This window comes from Trichosurus vulpecula, chromosome 2 (genome assembly GCF_011100635.1).
Source record: "Trichosurus vulpecula isolate mTriVul1 chromosome 2, mTriVul1.pri, whole genome shotgun sequence".
Taxonomy (NCBI): domain Eukaryota; kingdom Metazoa; phylum Chordata; class Mammalia; order Diprotodontia; family Phalangeridae; genus Trichosurus; species Trichosurus vulpecula.
The window spans coordinates 372,807,853-372,826,594 of NC_050574.1; the positions used below are offsets into that span (position 1 = coordinate 372,807,853).

General features: G+C 35.3%; 1 protein-coding gene across 3 annotated transcripts in view; it reads right to left on the minus strand.

The window, feature by feature from the left end:
- Positions 1-18,742, minus strand: part of DYRK1A (dual specificity tyrosine phosphorylation regulated kinase 1A) — a 217,338-nt gene that overhangs the window by 7,527 nt on the left and 191,069 nt on the right. For all 3 annotated transcript variants that reach the window (XM_036744390.1, XM_036744389.1, XM_036744391.1), the window contains 3 exons: positions 11,988-12,274; positions 5,109-5,255; positions 1,184-1,324 (listed from right to left, as the gene is read on the minus strand). In XM_036744390.1, coding sequence (XP_036600285.1) covers positions 1,184-1,324; positions 5,109-5,255; positions 11,988-12,274 — 575 coding nt within the window. The remainder of the gene's footprint in view (positions 1-1,183; positions 1,325-5,108; positions 5,256-11,987; positions 12,275-18,742) is intronic.

Consider the following 18,742-nt stretch of genomic DNA (forward strand, 5'->3'; position numbering starts at 1 on the left):
ACAAAATATGGTAAGATCAAAGAAAAGATTTAGATAAAGTATAAAAAGAAGAAATGAAGCAGAAGAATTTCACTTTTAGTTAGGATGTTAGGGAAGGCTTCATGTACCTGAACTGAGCCTTAAAGGAAACATTTCAATGGCCAAAATAGGGAGGGAATGTGTTACAGATATGGGCCTGCATAAATACATTAAAGTCCAGTCAACATTAGTCATCCAATTTAGCTAGAGGGTAGAATATAAGGAATAGTATAAAATTAAGTCCAGCAAGTTGGCTAGAGCCAGATTGTAGATTTTTAATCACCAGACCAAGGAGTCTGTCCTTTGGCTTACAAGGGATAGGGAGCCATACAGTTAATGAATAGGAAAGTGATCTAATCAAAATAATACATTACAAAGAATATTTTGGCAGCTGTATAAAGGAAAAGGAAGAGCCAGTACACAAAGAGATGAGTTCAGAGGCTACTACAAAAGGCTAGAAGACAGATATGAAGACCTGGAAAATTAACTATCCTGTTTAGGTAAACAGATTGCTATGGTACAATATTTCTTTACCAAGGGTACAACTCTAACGTTTATACATAAAAGTTTCATAAAAAAGTAAATTTTTTAAAACTTAATTAAAAATATTTTAGATTTGTTATTTAAAGTCACTGGTCATCAAAGGTGGAAATTCAAAGAGCCTACAGAATATTGAATGTCTTTGATATCTCTACAATAATGAAAAAACTGGAGAAAAGCATTTTTTTTAAATGACCACTTTACTCAGTATAACAATAACCACAAATCATGCTTAGATTTCCATAAGTACAACATAAACCACAACTTCCCTATTGTTCGGAGAAACAAAGATCACACTTCATCCTTCCACTGAAATGAAGTCCAGTGGCTTGGATAGTGGCAGTAAGACCTTTCAGATGATGATGATGAAAATAATGATGATAGGGAAAGAGTACTAAAATTTTAGTCCTAAGTTAATCCTAAGCATTAATCAAATAATTTTAACAATAGTGTAAAATATTGACAAAACAACTATATTTGTTTTTAATAATACGTATGTATAACAAGCAAAGATTAACAGAGAAATCAATCCTTATAAGTGGTAAAATACTAAAAGGTAACACGAATGAAAACAATATTTTTAAAGACATGCCTCAAAATACTGATCTATCACATAGTTTTTTACCCTTTTTCCGTCTTTGGTCTTCTTTAAGTTCCAAGTGCCATCCGGCAACTTCTCAAAGAACTTTCTTGCTTTGGGTGCTTGGTCAAGAATATGTGCAGGTGCTATTCCCAGAACTTCCACTATTTTATTCATCTGATCCACCTGTGTAAAATAGCAATAATCAAGTCAGAAACATACTTTCTGCTATATATAACACCATCATTTCTGTTCACTGCTACTCCTAAAAGGGTTTAATAAAAAACTTTTTGAATCAATAAAGGTCTTTAAGTATGGGTAACAATTTATAAAGCATGTTGCAGTGATTCATTCTTAGAGTAGGATTTATATTATAAGACTAATTCTTGATTTTTTTAAGTACCATATCCACAGTGCTTTATAAAGATAAATTACTAAAAAAGAAAACTTATTTACATAAACAAGTGTCTGTGGCGGGACTGTATAATGTAGTGAGTAGAGAGAACCCTTTGGAGTCCAGATCTGGGTCAAAACCAGATTCCAATCCTTCCTCTGATACTGTACTTATCAAAGGAAAGAGGAAGAAGTAACACTCACAAAGTGGCTTTAAAAACAGCCTCAAGAAGAAAAACAAGTATGTTTTATAACTAATTAGAAAAGGTCAAAGGGAATATAAGAAATGAAGACAATGTAAAAAGAACAAGATATAAATGAAAGTAAAAAGCTATTTCCTAAACGATGAGCTGCACTTGTCAAGAGACCAGCATTTGAAGGCAATTTTCGAACTAACTAGTAATATTTCTTTTCCAAATGATTAAAGCTCTAAAGTCATTAGCCTTCCCATCTGTAAAATAAGAATACTGAGTTAGAGATCCCTTTCCTCTTTATGAAGTCAGGTTAACTCCAAATAATTCATATTGTTATGTCATTATTCCTTTCGGTTCTAAACTTCAATCCTTCACAGGATCCATGATTTTATCAATGTATTCTTTCTACCAGCACAAACTGCAGCCCAGACACACAATTTCTCCCTATAAGGGTCAAATACATTTTCTCCCAAGAGGGTTACTGGGTATTTTAACAATTCATGGATACCAGTCTATCATTGGGGTTTATTCATTCCTGGCACATAGGAATTGACACATTGACTGACAGCTTAGCACTCACTATTGCTATTTGACAGGCCCACATCTTTTCTGACCAAACATTTTCAGAATAATATATTTTACTTAAAGCTTGTGAAAAAGGCACTGAAATATGCTGTAGTCTATTTAACCTTGCCATGAGGCTTTTGATCACTATCTGGGTCAATTGTGATTTTTTATTTTTCAGAAAGTATGATGTTATCATGACTCATAGCCAATTAATCTGGTAAGGAGAACATCAGTAACACTAAGTATATCACTAGTAGTAGTAGTAGTAGTAGTAGTAGTAGTAGTAGTAGTAGTAGTAGTAGTAGTAGTAGTAGTTGTAGTAGTAGTTGTAGTAGTAGTAGTAGTAACAACACAGCTCCAATTCTATCTGTACTATCAAAAAGATCAAAATGAGAAAATGATAATACTAATGGCAATAATAACAACTATGATAATAATTATTATTACAACTTGCACCGAGAATACATCCTACAGAAGATGTATTTTCATCCTAACACTTTTATTCAATTTTTAAAAAATTAGCTATTTTATCCATTTGTACAACAGTATATGGAGTAAATGTTAAATATAAATAATATCAGGATCATGACTTGTCTCAAGATCATTTTTATCTGAGCCACACTGAAAAGCATAGAAACTGAGATGATGATCCTGCTGCTGCTGATGATGATGTCGTCCCAAGACAATGATTGTTTGTGGCACAGGGAGCAGTTTGGGATTTTTGAAAATGCCATACAACTACCAAAATATAATCTAACATAATCCTTTTCTCCTATTTGACTACAGATCTAGCTTATGGGCTACCTGTATTGCCTGTTTCAAACAGAAGTGCTAAAACCCCAACCACCAACTGCATGTCATAGTCTGGACAATAAGCATATTTCCTGTATTTAGTTCTTTGGTGGAATGTTAATTGAGGTTTTTTTGAGTGGTCACAGACATTAATGAAAAGGTTCTGTAGTATTCTGGGCCTTAATGCAGGTAGAATTGGATTATCCACAAAAAGGAGTACTAGCAAACATAATACACAAGAAATCTCTCTTCCATTTCTACTGTGCATAAGTGCTACAGTGGTACATACTTTTGATAAGCACATATACCCATTTGACTAATGTTACTAACCAGAAGAGTAGTGAAAAAGTTAGTTCTAAGGTTAGATTATATCATATATTTTCTTAACATATTGATAGGGGGCAACTTGTCCTCCAAGGATTCTCTTCTCGTTTATACTCTTTCACTTGGTGATCTCATCATCACTCATGGATGCAATTATCATCTCTACACTGATCTTCAAATTTACTTAATCCAGCCCTAACCTTCAATCTTGTATCTCCAACTACCTATCAGCCATGTCATACTAGATATCTGTAGATATCATACTTAACATATCCAGAACTGAACTCATTATCTTTCCTCAAAACCTTTTCCCCCTTCCAAACTTCCCTGTTACTGTTGTGAAGGCCACCATCCATTGCTCCAGGCTTACAACCTAGTTGTCCTCTTCAAGGCCTCACTCTGACAACCTTCACTTCATATTCAATCTGCTGCCAAGGTCTGTAGATTTTATCTTCATAATATTTCTCAAATACAACCTCACCCCCTTCCCCTTTCTCTGATACTGCCCCACCCTGGGTTAGATCCTTATCTCTTCACTCCTGTCCTGCTGGTTGATCTTCCTGTCAGGAGTCTCCTCCCCACTCCAGTTCATCATCCACCGATGTGAAAGTTATTTTCCTAAAGCACAGATCCAATCATGTCTTCTCCCTCCTCAACAAACTTCAGTGGCTCCCTAAGAACTTAAACAAGACCGTCATCTCCTGACTCCAGGAAGTCCCACTTGCTGTCCTTCATGCATGTAATGCTCTCTCCTTTCTCACCCTTGCTTCTTGATTTAGATGGAAGCCCCAGCTAAAATACTGCATCTACAAGAATCCACTTAATTCTAGCAGTTTCCTTGTGTTTATTATCTCCTGTTTATTCTTTGTATATTTTGTTTGTACAAAATTGCTTGTATTTTGCCTCCCCTATTGGACCATGTAGGTCATCAAGGGCAGGGAGTGTTTTTTGGTGCTTAATGAAAGCTTATTGACTTGGTTTAGAGAATTTCATCAAATTCTTTACAAAATTTCTCTATTAAACTCTTCATCATCTGTAGACCCATAAAATGCAATTATTTTCATGACAGCCTGTGTATGTGCATCATGAATACTGAAAGGCAAAATGACCCAGCATCCATTGAAATGTCTCCTGTTGCTGATTCTATCAATTTCTTTATTTAACTCTACTAGGAGAACCTATATGGTATCTTTCTATTCAGATGCAATTTCCTTATATAACAAGAACATCAATATTGATAGAGTTAAATTTACCAATAGTATGACAATGTGCTATTTGGGCAAGGATCCAAAATGTATTGTTAAGTACTTATCCATTCTTAAATGCTACTCAAAACTCACCACCTCATCTCTTGTTATTTTCATTCAAGTTCTCTGTCATGATGCCTAATATCTCTAAAATTCATAAAGCAATACTTCTCAAACATTTCAAGCCAAATTGATTGCTTCAGTCATTGTTTATTTGATCAACCAATTTAAATATCCATATTCACATTTAACAATCCTGAACTCACTGTTGTGTGGCAATGATAACATAAAATTAAACAAAGGAGAACATAAAAGGATCTATTTAAACAATTATGTTATTTAGTTAAACAACATGGTAAGTCATGAAATCCCTTCTTAAACAATTTAGTATATACTTCTCTGAGGGGCAAACAAAGTCCTAATGATGATAGGGAAAAAAAATCAATTACACACCTCATTGGCTCCACTGAAAAGAGGTTCTCCAGTGTGCATTTCAACTAAAATACACCCAAGGGACCACATGTCAATAGCAAGATCATAAGGCATTCCCAGTAGTACCTCTGGAGAGCGATAAAAGCGACTCTGGATATACTGGTATATCTGAAATATAATTAAAAAAAAGTTTAAAGGAATTTTTAGTTTCTTGACCTGTACCAATTTTAAGTAATAAATAAACTACTAGGAGCATTGGCTAATGTTAAAGGGGAATTATAATTGGCAAATTCCTCTACGAAGTTCTATTTATATTTTGAAGAATTATTTATTAAAAATATTGACGTTTAATTTTTTATTTATATCTTGTTTGTATATAAACCACATTCTTCAATATAGCTTTTCCTTCCCAGAAAATCATTTCATATAATAAATTTTTTAAAAAAAGAGAAAGTACAGTTCAGAAAATTAACATACCGAAAAAGTAAAATATTATTTGCAGTATTCCAAACCCACAGTTCCCTACATCTGCAATTGAGGGAGGTATTGAAGGATACTGTTAAAGACTTTATACATGATTACCAAGAGTTAGTACAGCATAAGCATTAGAAATAAAAGCATTTTTATTTATATTTATATAATATTTGTTAACCAAGGCAAAATACTTTAAAATAAACTTTTAGCCTTGCAAGGAAGACCTTAGTACTTATGAAGTGAATTATTAGCTATGGGAATTGCTTGGTTAACCTGACATACACACAATAATTATTTAAATATTTTAGGATATATTGTCAAATGGGTGGCTGTGATTGAAATTTAAGGAATCCTGTTCTGAATTAGCTTTACAATGGTTTGATAGAAAGATCTTCTTTTATTATTTCTATATTTCCCTTAAAGTCCTTTTATAACCCTATCCCTACCCCTATTATAATCTGATAAAGCTGAATTTTTAAGAAATTTTTTAAAAATTACTGACACATGTAGTTTTTAACAAAAATACTTTTAAAAACAACTTTGAACCTTTGTTTACCTTACATTATAAGATACAGGAAGCTAGATTTTATGGCTAAAGTTCACTTCGTATCAGTTAAAGCAAAAACTTAAGTTTCCCCAAGTAAGGCCCCAAATTAAAATGCATCCTTTTGGGTTAATCACACCCTGACCCTCTAAAAAGAAAAGAAAAAGGTTAACTACTTCCTAAAAATAAAACATCCTAACTACCTTATCCTTCATTCAGCTTCCAAAAACGGTGTGAATTATTATGGTTAACATTAGAGCTACAGCAAAGCAACCACAGACCCCCTTTTCAGGCCTTCACTAGTTATTATATGGAATATGTACCATAGCAAATTATGTAACTGCTTGTGTTTCTCTTTTCCTTCAAGAATAACAAGCCTTTACATGAGGCAGTTGTTTTTGGTTGATTTTTTTTGGTGGTTTGTTTTTTTTTTTTTTTAACATAGCTGCTGCTTTCAAATCAGGTAATAGGGTAGATGAGTGAGAGTGAGAGAGAGAGAGAGAGAGAGAGAGAGAGAACGAGAATGAATATGCATGAGTGCAGCAGGACAATATTTAGTTATTCTGTATATACTTTTATTAATTCATTTTATATCTATGCTGAATATATGTATATGTGAACCAGACTCCCCCATCAGAATGTAAATTTTTGGTGAGTAGGTACTGTTGCTTCTTTGTACTAGGACTCCCAGCTCCATGTAGCAGGGACTTAATAAATACTTGGCATTGTGGGAAAAGAAATGGAATTAGATATTAGAAAAAATGGGTTTAGATTCTGGTTCTTCATAAAAGTTCCCTGAAATTCATAGTCCCTCAAACTAAAGTGACATCTAAATTCGTATTACTACCTCACTTTAAGCTAGTTTCTCATATAAGAACTATTAGAGGACCCCTATGGTATGGATTACTTTTTTAGAAATAAATACATCCTTCCTTGTTTCCTATTTTCTCTAATCACACTTTTCTTGCCTTCTGCTCTGCAACTGCACCTCCCAGATATTTTGGTTCCCTTTCAGCTCTGGGACTCTTGATCTGAGGCCTCTGCTATCCAAATTAGTGAGTGTCTCATGGCACAATATATTGAGATGGCTTCACATATGCTTTATATCCAACATTTATACCATCTCTCTCCATGCAAATCCTGGGCCTTTGGATGTTACTCTCTGCCTTCATGGCCCCTTCCCACTGCCTTTTCCATCTCTAGAATCATAATCATATCAATACAGCTATTGTTACTGGAAAGAGCATGTCAATCATCTCCCTTATGGTTCTACTCCCCACCCTGTCTCTTCCCAAATTAAAATAATAAATGTGTTGTCTCTCCCATTAGAACATAAGTTCCTGAAGGGACTGTCTCATTCTTTATTTTGTATACCAAGTACTTTGAACAGTGTGTGGCACAAAGAAAGTGCTTAATAAACGCTTTTTCATTCATTCCAAAAGATAGCAATCCTTGCTCCTCTAGGCTTTGAAAATCTACTCCAATGCACTTTTTCCTGTAGGGTGGCAGTCAAGTGACAGCAAAGATTGCTATAAACCTTCACGGGGAGAGAGCCCTTATCTATGAACCAGGCTGTCGCCATGTTGCTCATAAGACCAGGGCCCTGCTGGTATTTATGTCTCTATTGTATCTATTCTTTTTTACTCTTAGATAAAGGAGTTTGGAACTAGGATGTGATGCCGGGAGTTTCAAAAGGTTAACAGAATGAGCTTGAAGTCATGGAGCAAAAGTTCAGGATAGAAATGAATGAAAATCAGCCAAGTAGTAGAATATTCTTGCAGTAAAGACGCCAGGTTGTAAAAAAAGAGAGGGACTCCATCACTTATGCCATAGTCAGAAAAGAACTTGATGGGGCAAACGCATTACAAGCTGGTGTAAGTTTGAGCCCACTTTCCCAAGGGGACAAAGAGATATTAGGGGATAGTTTGTCCTTAGGTGATGGGGGAGGAAATATTTGTACTTCTTTTCTTACTGTAACTTCTCAGTAAATATCCCTTTGCAAAATCTACTTGACATTAATGAGTTAAATAATACTGGAGTACTAATCACTGGTAATTCAAATTGGGGTTTAAGCTGATGGCATTAAAATCTCATCCAACCTCTGCAACACATATTTTGGTTTAGGAAGAGACAGGATAGGAACCATAAGAGGGATGACTGACATGCTCTTTTCAGCAACAATGGCTATATTGATATGATTAGGGTTCCAGAGATGGAAAAAGCAGCAGGAAGAGGCCATTAAGACAGAGGCAAGGGTACCCCTAGAAGCTGGAGGAATAAACGGTAGCCTTACTGCTGAGGGATTCATCAGGGTGAGTCAGAGTTGGGATAAGGATTCTGATACACTTAAAAACCAGAATAAGAAATGGCTGAATTTTGATTATCGACTGAGATCTGTTGCCTTGTGATTACACAGCCTCCCTGGCCACACTTTCAATTACTGGCTGCATTTTTTACTCATTCTCCTTGGTTCTCTGGTGTATTCCCTGGAATACACCTTGCTTCTCAGTCCCACTTCCAGGTTCTCCCTTCACCTCTATTACTCAATAACTTCTCCTTTTTTGAGGTTCATGCCATTCATATCCATCACTCAATCAAAATCTTGGTAGCTGATGTCTACAAAACTTCAGGTCACTGCTCCTTTCTCAATGAATTCAGGACCTGCCTCAAGTGTTCTCTCCTTTCTAACACCTGTTTTCATACTTGGGAATTTAAACACACATACTGATTCTTCCTCAAAAACCGTAATGGATTAGTTCCTCGACCTATTTATTTCCCATGATCTATTCTTCCATTCATGTCAGCCACAAAGATGATCATACCCTTGCCTGACATGACCCATAAATGCACCACCTCCATGTTCAAAAATTCCCAGATCCTTTCATCTAATTATAATCTGCTGACTTTCCAATCCTATCTCTCATTTCCCTTACCAAGTGGTACTCTTCAACCACACCTCTGATCCCTCTACATCTTATTAACTCACTATTCCACTCTTTACAGTGGCTCTTCCAAACCTATACATCCCGCCTGAAATCTCCCAGGATGCTTTCTAACCCAACCATCTTAGCTGAGAACCTTGCCTGACACCATTCACCATGAGCTCCCTCCTCTCCTCTTTCCCATCTCATATCACTCAGATGTACTCTGCCGCTATATCCTCCTTCACCTATCTTTCACATGAAAAGGTGGCTTTATACTCCTTACTAAGGTAAATCGCTTTTATCTACAGAAATGATTCTATTCTGTCCCAATTTCCTCTGACAAAATGCCTCTTCTGTCATCCTCACTCTATCACCTATCTTCAATCTCTCCTTGTCTAGTGGATGTGTCCTTATTGTCTACAAACATGCCCAAGTCTTCCTCATCCTCAAAAAATCCTCACTTGATCCTTTTATCCCCACTATCACAACTCTTCTGCCCTTGTGGCCAAACTCCTTGAAAAGGCCATCTACAACAAGAGCCTCCACTTTCATTCTCCCTTACAATCAATACCCCCAGCCAGATCATTTCACAGAAACTGCTCTCTCTACAGTTATCGATAATCTTAATTCTGCTAAATCCAATGGCCTCTTCTCAATCCTTTTCTTTTTGACCTCTCTGTGGCCTTTGACACTTTTGACGATCCTCTCCTTCTTGATATTTTCTTCTCTCTAGGTTTCCAGAACACCACTCTCTCCTGATTCTCCTATAGACTGCTCTTTCTCATTCTCCTTTGCTGGTGATGTTACCCTCCAAGCTACCCTCTCTAACCACAGATGTCTCACAAGCATCTGTCCTGGGCCCTCCTTTCTCTCTATGTTGCTTTACTTGGTGATTTCACTAGCTCATATGGGTTTATCATCTCTATGTTGATGATTCCCATATCTACCCATTCTGCTCCAAACTTTCTGCTGACCCCCAGTCTTGTACCTCCAAATGCCTTTCAGACATCTCAAACTAGATATCTAGTAGGTATCTTGAGCTCAACATGCTCAAAACTGAATTCATCATCTTTTCCCCTAAGCCCTCCCCTACTTCTACTGCTAAGGGCACCATCCTCCCATTCTCCGCAGTCTTAAAACCTAGGTTGTATCCTCCCCTCTTCACTATCTCATCCCTGTCCCCTAAACCCACCAATCTGTTGCTAAGGCCCACCAATTTCACTTCTGGAACATTTCTCAAATATGCCCTCTTTTTACCTCTGATATTGTGTTACCTGGGTGCAGACCCTCATCACCTCTCGCTATTTTATTAGCCAGCTGGTGGGTCTGCTTGCCTTCAACTCCTCCCTATTCCAAACCATTCTGCATTTGGTCACCTCCTAAAAGTGCTGATCTGACTATGTCACCCTCCCCTCTATATACTCACCATCCCACTCAATAAACTCTTGTGGCTCCTTATCACCTTAAGAATCAAATACAAAATCCTGTGTGCCATTCAATCCCTCATAACCTAGCCCCATTCCCTCCTTTCTAGTTCTCTTACAACTTATTCTCCTCCACCTCCTCTTCAATCCAGTGACACTGGTCTCCTTACTATTCCATGAGCAAGACCTCCATCTCTTCCCTCCAGGCATTCTCTCTGGCTATCCCTCACACCTCCTCATCTCTACCTACTGGCTTCCCTGGCTTCCTTTGGGTCCCAACGAAATCCCATCTTCTACAGGAAGCCTTTCCCAACCCCTTACTTCTAGTGCCTTCTCTTTATCATTAATTTCTTCTATCCTGTATATAGCTTGTTTGTACTTATTTGTTTGCTTGTTATATCTTCTCCACTAAAATGTGAGCCCCTTGAGGACTGGGGGTCTTTTGATTCTTTCTGTATCCCCCCATGTCTTAGCACAGCACCTGGCACATAAGAAGTACTTCATAAATGTATAATGCCTGACTGCCTATTAAGTAGAGGGTGGGAGTGGTTATTAGAATAAAGTCATGGGCCATCCTCCCAAAGAGTCAGCAAAGGGACCCAACAGAGTAATGTGACCACCAGGTAGTGATTCCCTTACCCCTCCAGGACTCTGTTTATCACCCCTTCCCTCCCAGGGCTCCTAAGTGCCACTTACAAATAGAGATAAAGTGACACTTCTGCTTAGTACCTTGGCATTAAAACACCCTTCAGCCAGGATGAGATGATTTAATGCATGGATCTTTTTAATATGATTTAATTTAGTTTCACATTACCCTTTAAGATACTTTCTGTAGTAGTTCTATTTCTATGATGTCTTATAAATTTATTTCACTTTTTCAAAATTCCCTTTTAGCGCCTTTATGTTTATGTAGGATGCTTCATGTCAGTTATTAATCCTAAGGAACCTACTAGGGACTAAGAATCCCTAAGAATATAATGAAGGGCTTATTTAGAAAACATGGTCAGAGTAATGGTCTTTGTTCTGACTTTTTTGCCCTTCCTCTAGGAAGTATATATGAAAAAATGATAGTTGTTTTTTTGTTTTTATGAGGAAGCACAAAGCATACATTCTTCTCAATCCCAATTTATTACTGCTTGAGTGTATAAGCAAATTTAAAACAATTACAGTTTTTAAATGAGGAGAAAGGTCTGCCAAATCGTTTCAAACAAACTGAGAACATTTATTAATAATGTCACCTTTTAACTACAGAAAGGCATTTTTTGCAAAAATGTCTGAAAATACTTCTAAGTACAAATGAAATGTAGTATTTTTATTATTTCTAAAATGGCTTTCATTTAAAGACTATTGACCTTTATGAGATTAAATCATGATATACTTTAAAAAACAGACATGATTTTTTCAAAGTAATCAAACTTTTAATCCATATTTAAAGATCTTGTGTTCTTAAAGAAAAAATTAAATTAGCTGAGGTTCAAGTCCTATTTAAACAATCTATTTACTTACTATTTTTAAAAGGTGGAACAATACATACCCTCTGTCCTAGTTGACAAGAACTGCCAAAGTCAACAATCTTGATTGCGCTGCGTTTAGGGTTACAGAGAAGAATATTCTCAGGTTTGAGGTCACAGTGAATGATACTAAGTTCTGGAGTTGCAAGGAAAAGCAGTGCAGTGCACATCTGTTGTGCAAATTTTCGTGTCAGGTTCAAAGAGACACCTCGAAAATTTGTGTTCCTTAACAAGTCATAAAGATTATAAGATAACATTTCAAAAACTAAGCAGAGATGGTTTCGAAACATAAAGTGGCGTTTCAAATGCACTGGAAAAAAAAAAGAGAATTTCACATCAGACATCTATACATTACCAAATAATTAAACAATTTAGTTTTTTTAGATATCAAACTTGAAAGGACCAGATTTAAGAATCTATATATTAGAATATTAGAACACTAAGATACTTCCTTCAATAACTTAGCAATTTCTAACCATTTTCTACTTTTACTGAGTTAAACATTTTTAATGTTTCACTGTTTCAAATGTTTCTTGTAGGAAAAAAAATCATAGAAGTGACATTTCTAGAAATTAGAAACCAGTACCCTTAAAATGTCCTAGAAAGACTGACAGTTTTGTAAATGAATATTAAGGCAAATAAATTTCAACTTCCCAATAATAATACAGTACATTATTTATCTTACCTTCCATTATCTGCATGTCTCTATTTAACCACATCATTTCTGGTACATCAACATAGTGAAAATCTGCGATCCTATTTCTATATGTAAATACTACATTTTAAATAATCTTACAGGTGAAGAAAAATATTCTGCAATTTTGGCAAAACATTTCTTTCAGGCATCAATTCAAACAGGAAAAAGCAAACGAGGAATACAGATTACAAGGAAATATTACTGTTAATTAAAAATTATAAGGAAAAGCAGGAATTATAAGGAAAATGTACTCAGTGAGTGCATGTATATTAAACAAGAATTACTAATGGACAATGAATGGGGCCCAGAAGATAGTACATTAGATTGCATTTGGGAAATCATATAATGTTATAAGGGGGCACCTACGTGGCACAGGGGATAGAGCACCTAACTTGCAATCAGGAAAATCTTAGTTAAAAATTGGCCTCAAACACTAAACAAGTTGTGGTTTATGAATATAATGGAATAGTATTGTGCTATAAGAAACAAGGAGCAGAATGACTTCCTAATAACCTGGAAAGACTTGCATGATCTGACGCTGAGTGAAGGGAGCAGAACCAGGAGAACCCTAACACACGATTATAGACACACAGTATCTGTGATGACTAACTTTAATAGATTTGGCTCTTCTCAACAATACACGGTTCAAAGACAGCTCCAAAAGACTCATGATGAAAAAAGCCATCCACATCCAGAGAAAGAATTACAGGGTTTGAATGCAGATTGAGGCAAACTATTTGCCCTCTTTTTTGGTTTTGTTTCTTCTTTCTCATGATTCATTCCATTGGTTATAATTCTTCTTTACAACTTGACTTTTGTGTAAATAAGCTTAATGTGAAGGTATATATAGAACCTATGTCAGATTACATGCTCTCTTGGGGAGGGGGGAGGAGAGAAAATATGGAACTCAAAAACTTGTGGAACTAAGTGTTATAAACTAAAAATAAAAATTAAATTTAAAAAAAAAGGTCAAAAAAATTATGAGCATTTCTAAAGATTACCAACAAAATCTACCAGGAAGAGAAAGAGAAATTCTTTTTCTATTTTTAAAACTGCACAAAGTATAAAGTAATTATGAACATAAAATATCTTACACCAAAAAAGGATAACTTTAAATAACTGGGGAAACATTGTTTATGCCAAGTCAATATAGTAAAAAGTGTAATGCTACATAACCTTACATATTCAATTATATACCAATCTACCAAAAGACTGCTTTATAAACGTAGAAAAAAATAATTTAAAAATTATTTGAAGGAACAAAAAAGTCACAAATCCTGAAGGAATTTTTTTTTTAAATGGAAAGGAAGGAAACCTAGGAACACCAGATCTCAACGCAATACTCATCAAAACAATTTGGTAATGATTAAGAAACAGAGTTCAGTCACTGTGAAAACACTAGCTAGGTACACAACAAAACAGAAACAAATGAACACAGGAGTCTAATGTTTGATAAACCCCAAAAGGAAAAGCAGTTTGGTAGAAATTAGGAATAGACCTAATTTCTCACATCATATACTTGGATAAGGTATGAAGGGACGGAAGAGCAAGAGGTTTATTTTCATTGATTGAAAAAAATTAAATTGAAAATAAATAAAATATATCATCCATTAACACTGAACTAGAAAGGGTGGTAGTTTAGCAACATTGGAAGAATGATGGATAACTAACAGACAGCCTGAATATTCAACTGGTATTCATGTAACATCAAACAAACAGAAAAACTGTCAGCAATCATTAAGTCTTCTTTATAGGAGAATCTGTAATTTACACTGCTAAAAGGAACATCCACAACAATCATCTCAATTAATCACTAAGGTATGTAAAAGATGCCAAAATGTGAAAGGAGAACCACAATGAATAGGTGATATTTTTTAATCTCATGAAAAATATAAAAAGTCAAGATTATGCTTTTTTTGGTTGCATTTACAGACTTATTAAAGAATTTGATTTTTCCACTAGTATACGCAAAATCCTGTGCAGGGTTATGTGTCAAGATAAGTTTATAGTACTTAACACCAGAGATGGAAAAGAGACATAAAATGCAAGCACTATGCCTAATTAACTCCTCATCCTCTCCACAATTAGTTATATTCTTAAAGCAAGAAGATTGTGTTAAATGGTGAAAAAACAAAACAAAACAAAAACCACTGGACCGGAAATCAAAAGATCTGGTCAGGTCTGAGTATGTTAACTCTGAAAGAATGGTAAGTTTAACAGGCATCTCCTACTGCTGGGTTAATTACTGCCATTATATTCCACAAACTATGATAATTTTCAATTCTTAAAATAGATCTTTTTCTTATTGCTCAAAAAACAAAGATATAAATAGATAAATATCATTCTTATTAGAACCAGTAATTTGTTTATCTCCAATCAGAAAAGCATTTAACTTACACACGGACATTTCATCTTACTTCAGGAAACATTTGTTAAGGTCTATAGTCATCAAAGCACTGTTCTAGGTGCTAGGGAAACAAAGATAAAAACCAATACCTAAAATGTTCACAAATGGATTTGGGGGCAAGGGACAGGAGAGATAATGCCTTTAATACGGCTAGGAGAGACACATCTACACATATAAAAGCATTATACAAGCAAAATGATTTTAACAAAATCTGAGGCAGGAGATTCAAATACTTTTGCTGGAGTGAGGAGAGTGAGGAAGCTTCAGAGGCCAAAAAGTTTTGGAGGCTTAATCAAAGCTAGGACTAGAAGGAAGGAGATTTCAAAAAGCAAGAGATCTGAAAAGAGTGCATTTTCACTACATGTTCTGTACAAAGGTAGAGAAGTGGGATAAAGGTAGCAGCTGAAGGTTTTTGAGCAAGAAAACGACCTGGTCTGGTCAAATGCATCTTTTTGGAATACTGTATTAGGATTTATAAAATGAAGAAAGAAGAGATAGGGCAGGGACAGTTTAGAGACTTTTATAATAATGAAAATGAAAGAGTGCCTTCACCCCGAAAATTATTGTTAATGCTGCTTAAATTTAAAATACCCTCTCTTTTTGAGTAACAGAAACTAAAGCACATATTCATATTAAAAACATGACAACACATTTTTAAAATAATTAACCAGCTGAAGATAGCTAATGATAATTTAGAGGGAATTAATGACCCCAAGGTTTTTATCTATTGTGCCATTCCAGATAGTGTCAATTCATAAAATTAGACCAGCGAAGAGGAACTTAGAAATAAAGGAATCTAATCTTCTCAATTTACCAGTAAGGAAACTTGAAAGCCAGAGGTTAGGAAACTTGCCCAAAGTTATGCATACATAGCTGGTCTAGTGCCAGACAAGTCTAGTTAGCTTTCCTGTGTCTACACAGGTCTGGCTCTAAATCCAGAAGTACCTCATTACATACATACATACATACATACATATGTATATATATGTATGTATGTATGTAAGGTTAGCCTTTGTTTCTATGAGTGAATTCTATAACTAGTATAATCAGAATTATACATTCACTAACCACCCTCTATACTCAAATGGATCTTTGAAATCAAGGATTCAGGGGGTTCCCTTCAACAATGGAGATCACAATCCATTCTCATAGGTCAATCCTGGACAGTTCCTGTCAATAGCCCAGTTTACCACAGAGGCGCTAACCCTCTTCTTCAGAGACCTTTCTCATTTTTTCCTGACATAGTAAGTATAATAATGGAATATGTTAGCTTGTCCACAGCTCATATCTAATTCTTGCCCACCTTCTCTTCTTTTTATACAATTTCTTGATTATAGATTTAGGAGGGAACTTGGAGGCCATCTAGTCCACCCTATTCAATTTACAGATGAGAAAACCGAAGCTTAGAGAGGTAAAATGATTTGCTTAAAATCACAAGGACAGGATGGGAGATGCAGGATGTAAAATCAGACCACCTGATTCCAAAGCCAAGACTATTTTTTTTTTCCACTGAAGCTATACCCTTTACTACTTTTTTGGGGAGAGGGGAAGGAGGGAGAATTCCTTGTCAGTGATATGTTACAACCTGATCGCATTCGCCATATGGCTCTCCATTGTGCTCTGTGTACTTACTCATTTTTCATTCCTCAGGAGCAGGTATACGCCACATTTCAATGACATATAGCAACAAACGTGTAAGTCTGTTGTGTTTTTTGGTTTTTTTTTTTTGTTTTTTGTTTTTTTAGCCTTTGCTTTTAGGGTGAGCTTGGGGTCTGTAAAGGTGCTTTGCGCCAACTTCTCAAAAGCAATTCAGCCCGTTCTATTCCAGTTCAACTCTGGGACCAACTAACTGTGCCTCTGTATTGTCCATCCCAGACAGTAGATACTGATGGACAAGTTCTATACAGGAATCCTTTGAAATATATGTTGAAATATGAACAACAGATTTAGTCTTTCCTGTATGCCTGGGCCATCTCTTTTGAATAACTATGATCTCCACCAGAACCTTTTTTGAAATACAATGACATCCACAAACGGGATGATTTAGAGCATGCCACTATCCCCACGGAATTCCCTTTCAATTTGGACTCTGTATTGGATCTCCTCCATCACAAGAGTGAATACTTCTGGCGAGAATACATACCCCTATGATGTCTCACTTAATATATATACATGTGCAAACGTATATCTATTTTTTAAAAACGTACAGATATATGTATGTGTATATATCTGTAGGTATATAAATGAATGTATGGATATGTGTATAAAAAAGCGATTAAAATAGTACCAAGACTTTGGGGAGCCTAACCCCAAATGCCCACTTCCAACTCCAACTCTAAATTTGTGCCTCTGACTAAATGTCATTAAACAGGGTTATTTCTCTTATAAGTTCCAAATAGTCTTCAAATTATTTTGATTAGTACTACACCCTGTTTAAAAAAACTGTAAGGCAGTTATAATCTACTAAATCAAGGGTTGTTTAGTCAACAACAATAAGCACAATGAGGAATTTATATTCTCTACATCTTTTAGTTATTTTTAAATAGTATAGATTGTGATCCATTACTGAATTATGCTTATGAAAGTCTACGTATTCCTTGCTAAAACAATCTCAAGAAGGATGTCCTCAATTTGTATATAGATGGCTCACATAAAGATTTTGGATAAGTGGGAGAGGAGACATATAGATCCATGGTTATTAATGCTCATTCAGGTACTTTTTTCAGTGTTAAAAACGTCTGGGATATTTTCCCACACCCCTCTGGGATTTCTGTGTCCTTATGTATCATTCTCTAAACACATTCATAATTATGTTGCCTCCAGCATAGAGCTCCTACACATATACACATCCAAACAGCCTTATTTCTCTCCTTGCCATTTCTACCCTCCCCTATAAGTATATCTGAGATTGTAATATTAAGATAGTCCTCAATGGAGAAAAGTTTGTTGGAGGATTTTTGCAAATCTTTTCCATTTTCTTTTGTTAGTAGTGCTCCTTCCATTTTCATGCCTGGGATGACCTTATGCATTTGGATATCTTACTAAGCTTTCTTTATACTGGTTTTTATTCTTCACTGTATCTCTTGATTTTTAAAGATAATATTGCTTATAATCATCTATTATTAATCTTTATAAGATATTACAAATGAGTTAGTATTCTAACTCAGTGATGCTTCTTGCATTTGCCAAATAAATCAGATGTTTGCAGACTATGACTATGTTGCTTTCTGATCTCTTTCATGCACTTTTGGAGGCAACTATTTAGTACTGGTTAAACTTCTGGGCACAATTGTTATGCTCAGTGTCAATGTCATTTCTGTTAGCCATTTCCCATTTTTTTATTTCAAATTACTTGCGTAGGAAGTTCAAGATTAAGCTGCTTTAGTTGTATATTATATATTTTACTTATTTTTTCTTTTTAAAAAACTAATTCCAATCTTCTGATTCTGATCTGACTTCAGAGACAACTGCCACAATGTCTTTTCTTCTCAGTTTATATAAACACACACACATACACACAGTCTTTATTGTGTTTATTTGATACTATATTTATTGGGGAGGAAGATGAGTAATTTCTTATCTTCTTCCTAAACTATATTTTCCCATGTATTTCTTTCCACCCTTAAATTTTCCCAAATTTACACTAAAGTTACTAAATTACTACCTGTACTTTG